The 14,090-nt window shown below is 52.8% G+C and overlaps 1 protein-coding gene across 1 annotated transcript in view; it reads left to right on the top strand.

Moving 5' to 3' along the window:
- ZSWIM5 (zinc finger SWIM-type containing 5) overlaps positions 1 to 14,090 on the top strand; it is a 98,427-nt gene that overhangs the window by 67,668 nt on the left and 16,669 nt on the right. The window contains exons 2-4 of the mRNA XM_057425853.1: positions 1,341 to 1,697; positions 10,281 to 10,429; positions 11,107 to 11,257. Coding sequence (XP_057281836.1) covers positions 1,341 to 1,697; positions 10,281 to 10,429; positions 11,107 to 11,257 — 657 coding nt within the window. The remainder of the gene's footprint in view (positions 1 to 1,340; positions 1,698 to 10,280; positions 10,430 to 11,106; positions 11,258 to 14,090) is intronic.

Genomic DNA, 14,090 nt, shown 5'->3' on the forward strand with positions numbered 1-14,090 from the left:
TAATGTATTTTAATCTTCACACCCACCCCCCCCTTCTTTTCTTTTGCTAATTGTAGGGCTCTCAGCTGTCTGACGCCTTCTCCGGGGGGACAGCAGGCTCTGCAGGGACTTCTGCGTAAACATGGGCTTAATAAGGTTGCAGTGGCAGGGAAAAGTGAGCATTCTCTTTGGGGAGGAGGGCTGGGATGGGCAGAGTGGAGTGCTGGGGCATGGGTACCACCCCAGGTTCTGCCATGGAGGCATAAGGTGGCCTTGGCCATGTTATTTAACCTCCTGGTGTAGCCTTGTTCTCCTCTGAGGAACAAGAATGGGGGAAGCAAAAATGCCCCTTTTCCATGTAGCTGGGCAAGTGCAAAGTGTTGGTGTTGGACCTCCTCCGCAGCTGGCTCCTGGGAAGGGCTCCCCAGGCTTTCAGATTGAGGGTAATGGACATCCAGTCTTTTCTCATTGGCCTTATCCCTCGCTTACTTGATGCATTCACCTTCCTTGGATCCAGAGGTCCTTACAAGCCCGTTTTCATGCTTCTAACCCATATTTGGGATGTGTTGGGACTTCCTGTGGCTTGTGCCCAAAGGTGCTGCACCCCCTCATGGCACAGTGGGTGCTGTCAGGAGCACCGTACGTTTGTGTGAGCGACTTGGGCTGTCCTTGCAGCCCAAAGCATGGATCACACCAACAAGCAGCTGGTTCCCTGGCAGCAGTATTTCAGGAAAAAGCTCCCATGGGAGCAGCAAATATTGTGGAGCTCAAGGAACAAACAGTTTCCCCCACAGCCCATATTTTGGGCTGCACGTTGCTCCTGTTCCTGCTGCGTAGAAGAGCTTAGAGCTGTGGCCATGCCCTGGAGCGCTCTACCTGGTTGAGGGACCGAAGTTGGAGTTGGGTTGCATTTAATTTGTGGGGGGTTTTGTCTGCCTCCTCAAAGAAAAGAAAACCTGGCCTTTTTCTGCCAGCCCTCACTCACGTGAGTTGCAAATTGAGTGAGAGGGAGGCGTGGATGAAGATGAATCCCAGGAGAGAAACAGTCTGAGAGACTCTTAAACAAATGGGAACTGAGCAGCTTTGCTCTTCCCCTGGGAGTTTGGCTGTTAAATAAACTCACCGAGGAGTCTGGCTGCATCTGTGTGTTGGTGCAGAAGTGTGTTCATATGCGGGCTGGGTGTTGCTGGGTGTAGGCCACCAGGATGGCTTACATGTGTATGCGTTGGGTGGTGTGCTCCTTGACATTGCGATGCATGAGCAGCCTTGGCTGGCCTTGATCTCCTGCCAGAGTTTGCATGGGTGGTCGTGCTCAGAGGGAAGCTAACGTGGCCTTTCCCTCTTCTCCTTTCCCCCTCTAGGCTTCCACCTCAGTGGGACGGTAACGGAGCCAGCGACTGCAACAGAACCAGAGGTGACCTACAAGGTGGCCATCAGCTTCGACCGCTGCAAAATCACCTCAGTGACATGCGGCTGCGGGAACAAGGACATTTTTTACTGTGCCCATGTCGTGGCGCTTTCACTGTACAGGATCCGCAAGCCGGACCAGGTCAAACTCCGTCTTCCCATCTCAGAGACCCTTTTCCAGATGAACAGGGACCAGCTCCAGAAGTTTGTTCAGTATTTGATCACGGCACATCACACTGAGGTGCTGCCCACTGCCCAGAAGTTGGCTGATGAGATCCTGTCATCCAACTCCGAGATCAACCAAGTGCATGGTAATTCCTCCCTCCTCCTTGTGTGGCTCGGCACTGATTCGCTCCGTGTTTGGGGCTGGGGTGATGGTTTAACGCTAACAGTGGTGACCTTTGTTTTGCCATGTTTGTCTGTTGCTGCACAGAGGTGGCAGTGTCAACCACATTGGTGTTGGCCATGCATCTCCATTCTGCCTCTGTTCTTCTTTGTGTTTATCTGTCAAACACTGGCTTCAACAGGCAAGAAAAGGCAGAGCAGACAGGCTGGCGGTGCACAAGACAGCTCAGAATAGGATGGAGAAGCCAAGGGTGGAGGAAGGAGGCTCATTTAGTCCACAGCACAGAAGGACGTGGTGCTGGAGGTGCAGTGGGGATGTGGCTCCTCCAGTGCGCAGGGACACGTCAGCCCAGCCCTGCACATGTCTAAGTCAGATGCGGCTGAGCTGGTGGTAGATAAAGCTTTAATCTCCATGGGCATTAATTTGTCCATAATAAATGAGTGCCGCTGTCCTGACCTGCTGTACAAAGGTGGCAGAGATGTGTGCTGGGGCTTTGTGTTTGAAAGATGCTTATGACTTCTTCCCCTGGGAAGCACTGGCTGGGGGATGGTGCCCATCCCAGCCCTGCTTCAGTTGCCCAGTGGCCCAGGAGGTGTCCCAGGCTCCCTGGGGCTCCCTTCATCAGCTCAAACCGGGCACCCTGGCTGTGTCTTTCAAGGAGCCCAGGAGCTGAGGTTGCCCGGGGTCTGCAACAATGAGCCACTCCCCACTGCGCCTGTCCCACCAGCTGTGGAACGGAGATAATAAACACTTATCTGCCAAGGCAGGGCGTTGTGAGGATTAACACATGCCTCTTAAGTGCTCTGAAGATGAAAAGTCCCATATGCAGCCTAAAATAGGGTCTGAACTGGTTGAATCCACATGTAGAGGTGAGGCCAGGGGTCCACCTCCACCACAGGGGTGATGGCAGCTCTGATCTTGGATATTTTCCCCTCCCTCTATCTGGTTGTTCCTGCTCCTACCTTGTGAGAGGCTTTTGTCTCCCCCGCTGGCCCACATCTGCTGCGTGTGTGGTTGTGCTCTAAATTACTGGCTTTTGGGGGCAGTTCCTCATTTTTTGTCATTAAAAAAGAATGAGGAGTTGTGGTACTGCGAGAATCTGGTGAGGTCTGTTCCCTCCCTGAGCTGATCCACTGAAGCTGAGGTTGGGCAAGATCCCTTCTTGGCCATTGTTTGAGGCTGCTTTCTCCTAAGCAGATTGAAGAAAAGCCTTTAAGGCTCTGAATATTTATTGCTCTGGAGTCAGCAAAAGGCTGGCGAGTGAGTCTTACAAAGATACAGATGTTGGCTCTGGTTCAATATCTGCCTCTTGTTTTTATGAGTGGCTTTAAAAAACACAGCAAAAATTCTCTGTCCCATCACATACGTGCAAATTCACCCACTCCAGCATGTGATTTTGAGCCAACAGAGACACTGTTGACTTACCCAGCAGAAGGTAGCACCTATCCCACACCCATGTGGCTGCCTGGCTGGGGGCACAAGTGAGTAAATGCCTCTGCAAGCAGGGCAACAGCCTCATCTCATCCTAGGGGAGGATCCAGATCAACCTTAGGATGATGAAATGATCTTAAGATGATCTTAAGGTGATCTGAGAATCATAGATGTTGCACCCTGTGAAAAGGAAGGCTTAAGAACCCTTCACATTCAGGTTCAGAGCGATGTTGTCCAGGACTTCGGCTCTCAATCCTGAAGAGTGGTTTAAGCTTTGCCCTCCTTGTCCTGCCGATGAAGCCCAGCTGCAGTGCAAGTACATCACAGAGCTACTTGAGCAGTGATCTCAGGGTGAGGAGTAAGCCCCACATGTGTGGGGCTGCATATAAGAGAGCAGTTTTGGGGTTCCTGTTGAAAGGGATCCAGATTTTTCCCCCATGTTGCCCTTCCCAGTTGTGGTTCCTGCAGGATTGCTGATCCTGGGATTTGAAATTCTTCAAGGTACACTTTGCATAGAGCTTTATGGACTTATGTGTGCATTTCTTGTCTGTGTCTAGTTCAGACCCTTGGGTCACACCTTTGTTCACCTTGGGGTTAAAGTCAAAGTGGATTTTGGCTGCCCAACCTCTGCAGCCCAAACAGTAACCCAGTGTGTGCATTGGACACCTGAGGTTATTACCCCCTGTAGCAAGAACAGCCTCTCAAGAAGTTCCCCCCCCCCCATTTCTTATGAGGAGAGGTCTGTTGAACTTCAGATCAGCATCAGGTCCTCCCCGCCTGCCTTTAGTCACCCAAAGAGCTGCTCCTTCCACGTCGATGGTGAGCACGTGTGACAAAGGAGCTGATTCTGCACTCAGGAGTGCTCCAGGCTGGCTGGGGAATGCCCCTTGTGCAAGGAGATTGTCTGGTTGTGTAAAATGAGGCTTTTCAGGGCTGCTCCTTCTCCCCCTGCAGAGCCTGAACGGCAAAGAAAATCACAGGCCATTGTCTGGCACGCTCGTCTCGGGGCGTCAGAGCTTTGTTCCTTGCAGGAGTCTGTAGCCGCGGGCTGTGCGCCGCATGCCGATCTTCCCGGCTGCCTTCCTAGAAGGAAATGCAAACTATCCAGTAATGATGGAGCCCTGGAGCGCAGCCAAGGAGCTCGCGTGTTCTCGAAGGATTCAATCCGAGCGCAGCGCTCTAGGTGTGCCTGCCGCTCTGCTCCCCACTTGACCTCTGCCTGCTTAAGTGGGTCACATTTCTGCTCTCGCAGCCGGCTGCAAAGGGCAGCGTGCTCTGAGCGAGAGCGTCTCACGTGTCTGACACCTCCGCGTCTGAAGTGGGAGCTGGAGTGAGGACACCAGGGTGGGTTTCAGTGCTGCTGCGTCCCCTCGCCGAGTGTGTCCCTGCTTGGGGACAAAGCCAGTGGCACGACTGTGCGGCACGGAGCAAGGCTGTCATTGCACCGCTGAATGTGACTCGCGGCTGCCTGGCCTTTCGTGCTGGGGTCCTGCAGCTAGAGAGCGTGGATCCAACAGCCAGGCCTGCAATGGAGTGAGGAGCATCCCTTGGTAGCCACCGTGGTACCCTGCTCATTCCACTCTTCGAGAGCATCAGCTCAGGGTTTGCATTGGTTTGCCCTTGGGACAACCTGGCCTTGGGGAAATGCAAGCTGAGAAAGTGGCTCGGGCCACTGGCCACTGTGGGATGTGCTGGGGTAAGTGCAGCTTTGCCTCTGGGGGGGTTCCGTGCTCTGCTACCGTGAAACATGGGAAGAGTGTCTCTTTCTGAGGTGCAAACGAGGAGCAGAGGGTGGTTGCTTCGGTGCGGTAAAGTATTGCAGAGAGGGCCAGGAGGTGTTGGAGAAGGCAAGGCTGTGAAAAAGAGCTGGAATGGGAATTGTAGGCAGAGAGGGGAATTTGGGGGCCAAAAGCAAGCAGTGTGGAGGAGGGGGAGCTCAGAAGCACCAGTGAGGCCTGATAGCAATGCTGGGTTTGCTGCTCTCATTGCATGTATCCAACACCCGTTAGCAGCGAGTGCTCAGGGTCCAAGCCATCCAGCAGACCTGGGAGGTTGCATTCATCTCTTTTTGTGTTGTGGCACAGCTTGTAGGGAATGAATTGAGTTTATTTTAAGAGAAAGACAGGATCAGTGTGGGGCGTGCAGAAGAAAGCTGCTCTCAGAAACATCCTTTGAGCCTGTGATTGGGATGTGTTGGGACTTTGGAGGCAAATGTTAGATTATTCCTGAGGGCAGAAGCCGTCTGTGGCCAAGGAAGGAGAGGAGGCTGATGGAAACCACTGCAGGGCCAGAGACAGTGGTCATTAAAATCTTTAATTAGAAGCTTAAAGACAGGAGCGGCAGCTCTGATGACTGCGGGCCCAGAAGATTTGGGGCTTAGAGGTATCCGTTGTGTATCCTTAGTGAAGTCTCTCCCTTCCTTCCATGGGTAAGGAACAGGAGGATTTGGCAGCCCTGGTGTTTGCAGCTTGGTAACTCGCTCTGCTTGAGCAGCATGGCAGGGAGAGCTGCTGCCCTCAGCCCAGGAGATGTGGTCAGGGCAGTCTGTCTGCCCCACGGAAATGCCGGGGGGTCACACAGTGTCTGTGACACTCAGCTGATGCTATCAAAAGGCTTGGGATACTCTTCTCAGGCAGAAGTGGGAAGAGCCACAAAACCTCTGCTGTTTGCAGTGCAAGAGCAGCTCCCTCCGAGGCCAAGCCAGTGGAGAGTCAGTGTGAATCACCAAGGGGCCTCTGTGGTCCTGCAGGACCTTCCTCAGAGCTTCCTTGGAGGAGAGGACTCTTGGTGGGAATGGCTGCTCAGGATTTGTTATGGGAAAACCAGATCTGCTTATGCAAAAGCCTTAAGGAGCCCTCTGCTTCCTCTTTTTGCTTTTATCCCAGATGTATTCGTGACCACCTTAAGCCCTTCCTTCGGTTCCTGGGCTAATACTGTCCTTCACTTGTTGGTCCATCTTGCTCTTACGCACAGGAGGTTGTCTGTGTGGAAAGTCCCTGCCTGCTTACCCTGTCACACTGTGCCAGGGCTGATGTTTGAGGAGTCCTCAGGCAGTCTTTAACTTTGAGATCATCCCACAACAGCATCTGGAGGGCAGCACCAGTAAATCTGTTTGAAGTTCTGCCTGCCCACTGGGGATGAGAAGAAGGTCAGGTCTCCAGGGGATTCTTGTTCCTGGTTGCTGAGCTGATGTGAATGTAAGGGAAAACAACACACCTGAGTGCTGGAAGTAAAGTCTCAATTGGCAGCTCTTCCCCCTTGTCTTGCAGAGCTACTGGGGTTACTGAATTACCCCAGACCATATGTGTGATGCTTGACAAGTTGGCTTCCAGCTTGACAAGCTGGACCCAACACTGGTATCAGCTGGACCAGAGAACTCCTGGCCACCATGGGAGCTGGTCTGGCTTCATTTGCCCCATGGCTGTGAGATGGGTGTGAATCTTCAGGCTGCCCTGGAGGCTCCATCCAACTTGCCTCCCCTTGAAAACGAACCAGGAGCTTTGGCGGAGCTTGACTCCTGGCTTCGCTGCTATTTTTAATCCCTTGTTGTTAGAGTTCATTTCCTTTCTGGTGCCTGGTTATTTTCTCTCTGAGGTTTTCTGCTGTTTGTTTATTTGCTCATGTCCTTCCCACCCCCTGCCCGGAGCTGTTCCTTCATGTCTGTTTTCTCTCTGGACGCCAGAGAGGCAGCCGGGAGGCATTCAGCAGCACCACCACGTGCAGTCATGAGATGGCCCTTGTGAACTGCTACCACGACGGTCAGCCCTGCTCCGGGCTCTGTGGCTCAACCGGCTGGCAGAGCCCTCCCCGACACCAGCAACCATAGGACCAGCATGGCCAAATACTGAGCAACCAGTGTGTTCTGGGCACAGTCAGCTGGGATGACTGTGAGGGAGATGCCAGGGTGGCCACCTGCATCCCTGGATTGCTTTTACCATCAGCTCCAGGCACTAGATAATTACCGTTTTTCCTTTGTGTCACCATCCTGGTGAGATGCTCTAGGAGTGCTTCCCATGCTGCCTAGCTGATGTATCTTTCCCTTCTTGGTTTTGGGATCTTGCATTCAGGATGTGCCAATGCTTTGGCATGACCCATGAGGTCCCACCACCTCCTCAGCCCTGGAAACTTGCTGCTTTCCAGTCCGGGAGCACATTTTGCTTCCTTCATGGTGGGCAGCTAATTTCTAAGCAACGCACTGAATTTTCCATGCCTGGCTTCGTTCTGCTTTCTAATTTGTAGATTTTTCCAGTCCTTATTTCTCAGTCTTTGTATCCGCCTGGAGAAGTCTGGCTTGGCTGTCAAACAGTTAAATCCTGAGCCCACAGTGAGGGGGAGGCCTGCTTGGAGTGTGATGGATTGCATTTTTATCTCTGTTTCTACAGCCAGTGTAAATGGGCTGGTGAAACACTCTTTCCACTCAAGATGTGCAATGGTGTTCCCTTAAATCTGAATCCGGCAGGACCAAGATCCAACGCATCTGAAACAGGGCTCTTTGGAGCAGGAATGCTGCTATATGAGAAATGTGTTACGCAGGCACTGGGCTGTTTTACATGCCGTTCCCTGCTCCTTTGGAGCCGAGACATGGAATCACTCATCGGCTGCGTCACGGCATGCTGCTGCCGAAGCCCCCACGGTGTGAGCATTGGCAAGGGGAAGTGGACAAATCCTGCCATTAATATTTAAACCCAGCACAAATCCCGTTGTTTGCTCTTAAATGTTTATCCAGCTCCCCAGCGTAATTGGGCAGCCCGTTATCTGCTGGGTTGCGTTGCACATGTGGGAATCTGCTATTACAACCCTCTCCCTGAATCTTTTATAGGAGAACAGAATGCATTTACAAGCAAATTTAGGTTTTATTTGGAGGCGTGTTGCTAATTTGGCTGCGGCCAGAACCCCAACGTGCGAAGTGCTCAATGTGTTGCGTGGGATGAGGAGGTTTTATTTAGCTGCACGCTTCTTTCCTCCCTGCTTGGGCTTTCCATCACTCACGCTATGTGTGAGCGGCGAGCGCCAAGGGTAGCCCTGGGAACCCCAGAGAAACGCAGCCACATTTTGCATCCTGCTAACTCCGACACCTTTATGTGTCACATCGGCCTCCACGAGGGACGGAGGATGAGCTGAGCTTCAGTGGGATGTGTCACCCCAGGCATCCACACCCTCCTGGTCCTTATACATGCAGGCAGGTGACCCTATAGAGGCAGTAAAGATGGTTTGGCTGGTCTGGATAGCTGCAGCTGGGAATGGTGGGGAGGAGGATATTAAGAGGTGATCGTCTGGGATACCTCAGCGATGCGGCTGGATAAGCACTCGTGGTAGACAGATTACTCATTGGTTCCTGATAGGGGATAATCACTGGCTTGTCTGCTCTTTATCTGTGAGATAAGGATGGGGTTGGAGGAGGGAAGGAAAAAGGCACAGAAAAGCTGAGATGACCAGGATGGACTATCCCTGATGTTGTGCTCCCTCGTGGCTTATCGAAGGGCTTTGCCACCAGCACCAGGGGAGCAGGATCAGGGCACATGCAGGGCTGTAAGGTGAAAGCCTTTGTGCTTGTCCAGGGGCTGTGATTTCCTTTCTGCTGCTTCAGCTCCCACCCCAATTATGTGGTTGTGTTGTCTATAAATTATTCTGCAGAGGGAGGAGCAGCATCCTGTCCCTTCAGCACGGTGCAGGCTGCGCCTAGAGCTTGCTGGAACCGCTCTTGGGCAGCGACTGTTAGCAGAAATTAAAGGAGTTTTGTAAAGGACATTACATACAAATAGCTGTATCTTAGCAGGTCAGGAGCATTCTCAGCCTTTGCCATAGGAGCAGAACCCTTTGGGTTGATATCCTCTCATTTACAAGCTGAGAAGAGACAGTTGCGTGGCTGAGCAGGCATCCTGGAGCTTGATTTCCATGAATTGCGTTTGAGCGCCTGGTTGCAGGGAGCTGGGGTGTGCGCAGCATCCAGAGCTTTCACCAGATGAAAGCAATGTCTGCTCCCAAACCAGATCCCGGTTGAATGGGAAGACATCATTAAGGTTTAATTGGGAATGTGTCAGCTACAGCATCCCTTGGCTGTCTGTGCAGCACCTTGCTTTTCCTGTGCTGACCCTCTTCCTCTCTCGAGAAGGAGATGAGAGAAGCAAACCAAAGTGGAGTGGAGCATCCTCCAGCCATATCAGTCCCTCCTTGGCACTGGTTTTCCCTGAGGAGTTTCTGCAGAGCAGGACTCAAAAGCAAGGATCCAAAAAGCTGAGCTTCTGTTCCCTTTTGTACTCCTGGCTGCTCGCTGGATCTGTGCTGCTGTCTGCCCCGTGAGCCCGAGAAGCTGGGGCAATGCTGGGAAGTAGGGCAGAGCTCGGGAGGGGAAATGGGAATTGAAAGGGGCAAGGCAAGGGGAGGTGGATTCAAGCTGTTGTTTAAAGCACTTCTGGGGTTTCCTCTGCTGTTTTTTTTTGTTCTCTGGAAGATGAAATGCAGGCTGTGTGTGAACACAAGTGTGTGTCTGCCAAAGGCCCTGCTCTGGTTACAGTTTGCTCTTTGAAGGAGTATTGATCCTTTGCTCTTTCCAGCAGAGGGTCTCTCCCAGACAGGTACACTGATGCACAGGGATGTGTCCCCTGTCCTGAAGCAAAGGGGGGGGGCAGGACGAGGTGTTTAACCCAGAGCTCTGGAGCCCCAGTGCAGTGGTGCCTTTGTTAGATTGTTCCTAACATGTGGAAGGGCTTGCAGCAATTGGAGCTTTACTGATGCTTAAACAAACCAGTGATGTGAAGCAGGAGAAGCACCCTGGGCAATCCCTGGAGTCAGGGAGCACTCTGGGCATAGCAGCTGCATTGCCTGCACCCCTGGGGCTTTGACCTGCACTAGCTCAGCCTCGCTTCACGTGGGGTGCAGAGGGAGAGGGGCTGGCATTAACCCTGTGGTCAGGATCCTTCCTGATGGCTGAGCAGTGGAAGGAGAGCGTGATGCTGCCAGCTGGGGCTCACTGCCTGGAACCTGGTTGGTTTTCCCACACCTCAGCTGATAAAATAGAAGTGGGTCCATATATAATAGAGGCATGTCCACTTCTTGCTAGTGGGACTGCTGCTCTAAACACATTTGTCTCTTTTCTCCTCCCTCCCCTTGCCCCCAGGCGCTCCTGACCCCACTGCTGGGGCCAGCATTGACGACGAGAACTGCTGGCACTTGGACGAGGAACAAGTCCGAGAGCAGGTGAAGCTGTTCCTATCTCAGGGAGGGTACTACGGCTCGGGGAAGCAGCTCAACTCCATGTTTGCCAAGGTGAGGAGGAGCCCGCTGCTCTCTCCCCTCTCCGCTCGGCGTGTCACGTAGCCGGCAGCTCGCCGGCTGCCCTGGCAGGGTGCCCGTCACAGCTGGGAATCTCTGCTCCAGTGCCTTCTTGCCTGGTCACGGAGCAGGCAGTTGTAATCCAGGCTCTGGGTCAGGCCTGGGTTGTCTCACCCGCTCTCCTGGCAGGTCCTTTCTCCCTCGCCATGGGCTTGCCGTGATCCCTGTGCGAGGAAGGGCTTTTCCTCATCTCGCCATCAGCGTGGTGGAGGGAAGGCCAACCCTGCAGAGCAAACCGAGACCACGCAGAGGTGGCACCAGCCTGCGGGCTCTTCCCTTTCTTTGCAGAAGGGCCTTGTTTTCATTTTCTTGATTGCTTGGTCCTCTTCACAGCCTACGCTGTGGCTGCTACACAGCTGAATTCCAACCAGCCACGTCACAGCCATTGCATGAGTATTTTAATGTATGACTATACTTGGAAGTGGATGATCTTAAGGTCCTTTCCAACCCAAACCACTCTGCGATTCTATGATTATACATATATGTATATATTGACAGTCTGGACCCCAATTCTGAGGGAACCGTGGGTTGCCAGCCAGGTGACGATGTCTTAAACATCCCTGAGGGATCATGGTTTGTCTCACAAAAGACCTTCACTCTGTCCTTTCCAGGTCCGGGAGATGCTGCGCATGAGGGACTCCAACGGGGCCAGGATGCTGACGTTGATAACGGAGCAGTTCATGGCTGATCCTCGGCTCTCCCTCTGGAGGCAGCAGGGAACAGGCATAACGGAGAAGTGCCGGCAGCTCTGGGATGAGCTGGGTAAGGGTCACCACCTTGCAGAGAGCAGCAGCAGGGTTGCCTGGGCTGCTGGGCCAGCAGACATCATCCCAGAGGCCTTAAGGCTCTTTTTGGTGGGGCAGAGGCCCTGAGAGATGGCAGGAGCTAACTCTGTCCCTTGCTGGGGAAATACTTGTGGGACAGCTGGATCAGGCTCAAACTACACAGTTCAACACCGTAAACCAGCCCCTCTCCTGCAAAGGGGTCAAGGATCATCATCTGTGTGTAAAACATGGCTGGTTCCATACTTGCAGCAGCCTGGTGCTTGGGGTGCTGCCCTGAAGCTTTGGCAAGGGAGGACACAGGGGCTGGTGAGCTCCAAAGGCTGGATGTAGCCGGGACATGGAAGTGCTGTGTCTGGAGGAGGAAAGGCAGGTTCTCAATGTTCATCCAGTCTAACAGATTTCTGCCTGCGCTGGTGCACATTTCCAGGGTAAGGGGGTAGGACGGCCAGCACAGGGCCTGGCTTGAAGGGAAGTGCAATTCTGGGTAGTTCTACCCAAGCACCTTAGACACCGGCTTAGCTGGCTGACACTGTGATACCATTAGAATGAAACATTTAGATGACGTGGGCCCAGGGAGGTTGGTTGTGTGGTGGAGTTAACCCAGCAGTTCTGCTAACTTGGGATAACACATCTTGTTATGGCTATGACTTGTGCCATAGTGAATTTGAGCTTCTGTGCTGCCTGCTGGTAGGAGGTGCTGTGTAAGGTCAAGGGCTCATAGGTTGGTACCAAAGGGATGTTGTAGAGCTGGAAGAAGTATGAAGGTGTTCCAGGGTCTTGAGCAGCTGAAACTGCAGCTGGGATCCCAGATCCTCCTACCAAGTGCCCAATGAATGCAGACATAGCTGTGAGACTGGAGAGCCTGGCCAAACAATGCAGACAAGGGCCAGGCAGGGGTGGGATGTCCTGCTTCTGTGTGAAGTTCTCTGGATGGAAATAACCATACCAGCTCTGGAGAGCTCATCTGTGCTTGCTTGCCAAGAAGATATTTCCAGGATTTTGGGACGCTGCAGCTAGATGTTTGGATATGCGAGAATCCTGAAGACATGGCCAAATCCACCAAGCCAGACTTTCCACATGGAAAAAAGCAAACACATCGGTGAAATGTGGATGGATGGGTGTCAGGGCAGGCCTGGACACAGGAAACAATTCACCCAGATCATTTGGTCAGGTTTCAAACCCACCCTCCAAGCCGAGAGCCCTCCCTCCCTGCACACAGGAGGCAGGAATGGTTGGGTTTCAGTCTCAGCCATGCAGGGACCACATTGATGTGCGTGGTTTTGGTTGACAGAGTGGGAGGAGGTGACAGCATGTCCCCGTCAGCAGATGGCAAGGTGGCCAAGGAACGTCAGGGCTCTACCAAGGCTGGATCAGTGTGACAGCAGGTGAAGCATGGTGCCAGCCAATGCACGTCAGATCAAGCGGCTCGCCTGGCATAGGAAAGGCATGCAGGAGGGTCTGGACATCTCTGTGCTGAAGAGAAGCCCCTGCAGAGAACACAGTGATGGTCCAAGAAGTGGCTCCAGGGCAGGATGTGCATGGACTATACTCAAAAGTAGGGATTGTTCCCTCCATTATACAGAAGCCTTTTGGATTTAGCCTTGGGCAGCATTTGCTGCAGGTGCAGATCATCCCTCTGAATCATAGTTTGGGTTGGAAGGGACCTTCAAAGCTCATCTAGTCCAACTCCCTGCAATGAGCAGGAGCAGCTTCAACTAGATCAGGTTGCTCAGAACCACATCCAGCCTGGCCTTGAATGTCTCCAGGGATGGGGCATCCACCACCTCTCTGGGCAGCCGGTGCCAGTGTTTTACTGCCCTCATTGCAAAGAATTTTTTCCTCACATCCAGCCTGAATCTCCTCTTTTAGTTTAAAACCATCACTCTCATCGTATCGCAACAGGCTCTGCTAAAAAGTCTCCCCATCTTTCCTATAGGCCCCCTTTAAGTGCTGAAAGGCTGCAATAAGCTCTCCCTGCAGTCTTCTTTTCTCCAGGCTGAACAACCCCAATTCTCTCTCAGCCTTTCCTCATAGGAGAGATGCTTCATTCCTCTGATCATTTTCATGGCCTCCTCTGGACCCTCTGCAGCAGCTCCATATGTTTCCTGTATTGAGGGCCCCAGAGCTGGATGCAGTACTCCAGGTGGGGTCTCACCAGAGCAGAGGAGAGGGGCAGAATCACCTCCCTTGACTTGATGGATGCACAGAGGGACCAGACCTGCAGCGAGTTGGGGTGTGCACCAGTAATAACCATTAGCAATGCAGAAAGATGTCCCAAGCCGTCACTGGATGGGTAACAGTAGCTGGGGCACGTGGGGCAGTGAAGGCATGTTGTCCAACTGCCTGTGGGCTGCAGATGCCAAAGCTGCCCGGCGTTGCTGCTGCTGCTGCCAAGGGGAGGGATTAGGGGCCTGTTGCTAGCTGCTGCGGGAAGCCCCGGCACAGCCCGTGTTCCCCTGCCACGTGGAAGAGAAAAACGGGCCTCACAGAAATGATTTTGGGCACGTGTTTAATAATTAATCATCGATTTTAGCAAAGGCTGCATCACAGACTTGCGTGGGATTGGAGGAAGATCAGCCCTAAAGAAGATTGTGGATTTATGCTGGGGAAAATGTAAAGGATTTTGCAGGATTTCAGAGTTTTAAAAGGGTGGGAAAAAAAAAAAATAAAAAGGAATTAAATCAATAAAAATGGCATCGTTTGCTCGTGCTTGTGCTGCCAACTGAGCATCTACTGCCCCGTCTGCTGGGGAGCCAAAGGAAAGACCTGCTGCATGGAGAGCTCTGCGGCGTGGGAGCATTTGCCCTGGC

This window comes from Pezoporus wallicus, unplaced genomic scaffold (assembly GCF_028554395.1).
Source record: "Pezoporus wallicus isolate ANWC-B61680 ecotype Strahan unplaced genomic scaffold, APGP_CSIRO_Pwel_v1 contig_13480, whole genome shotgun sequence".
In the NCBI taxonomy this organism is placed as follows: domain Eukaryota; kingdom Metazoa; phylum Chordata; class Aves; order Psittaciformes; family Psittacidae; genus Pezoporus; species Pezoporus wallicus.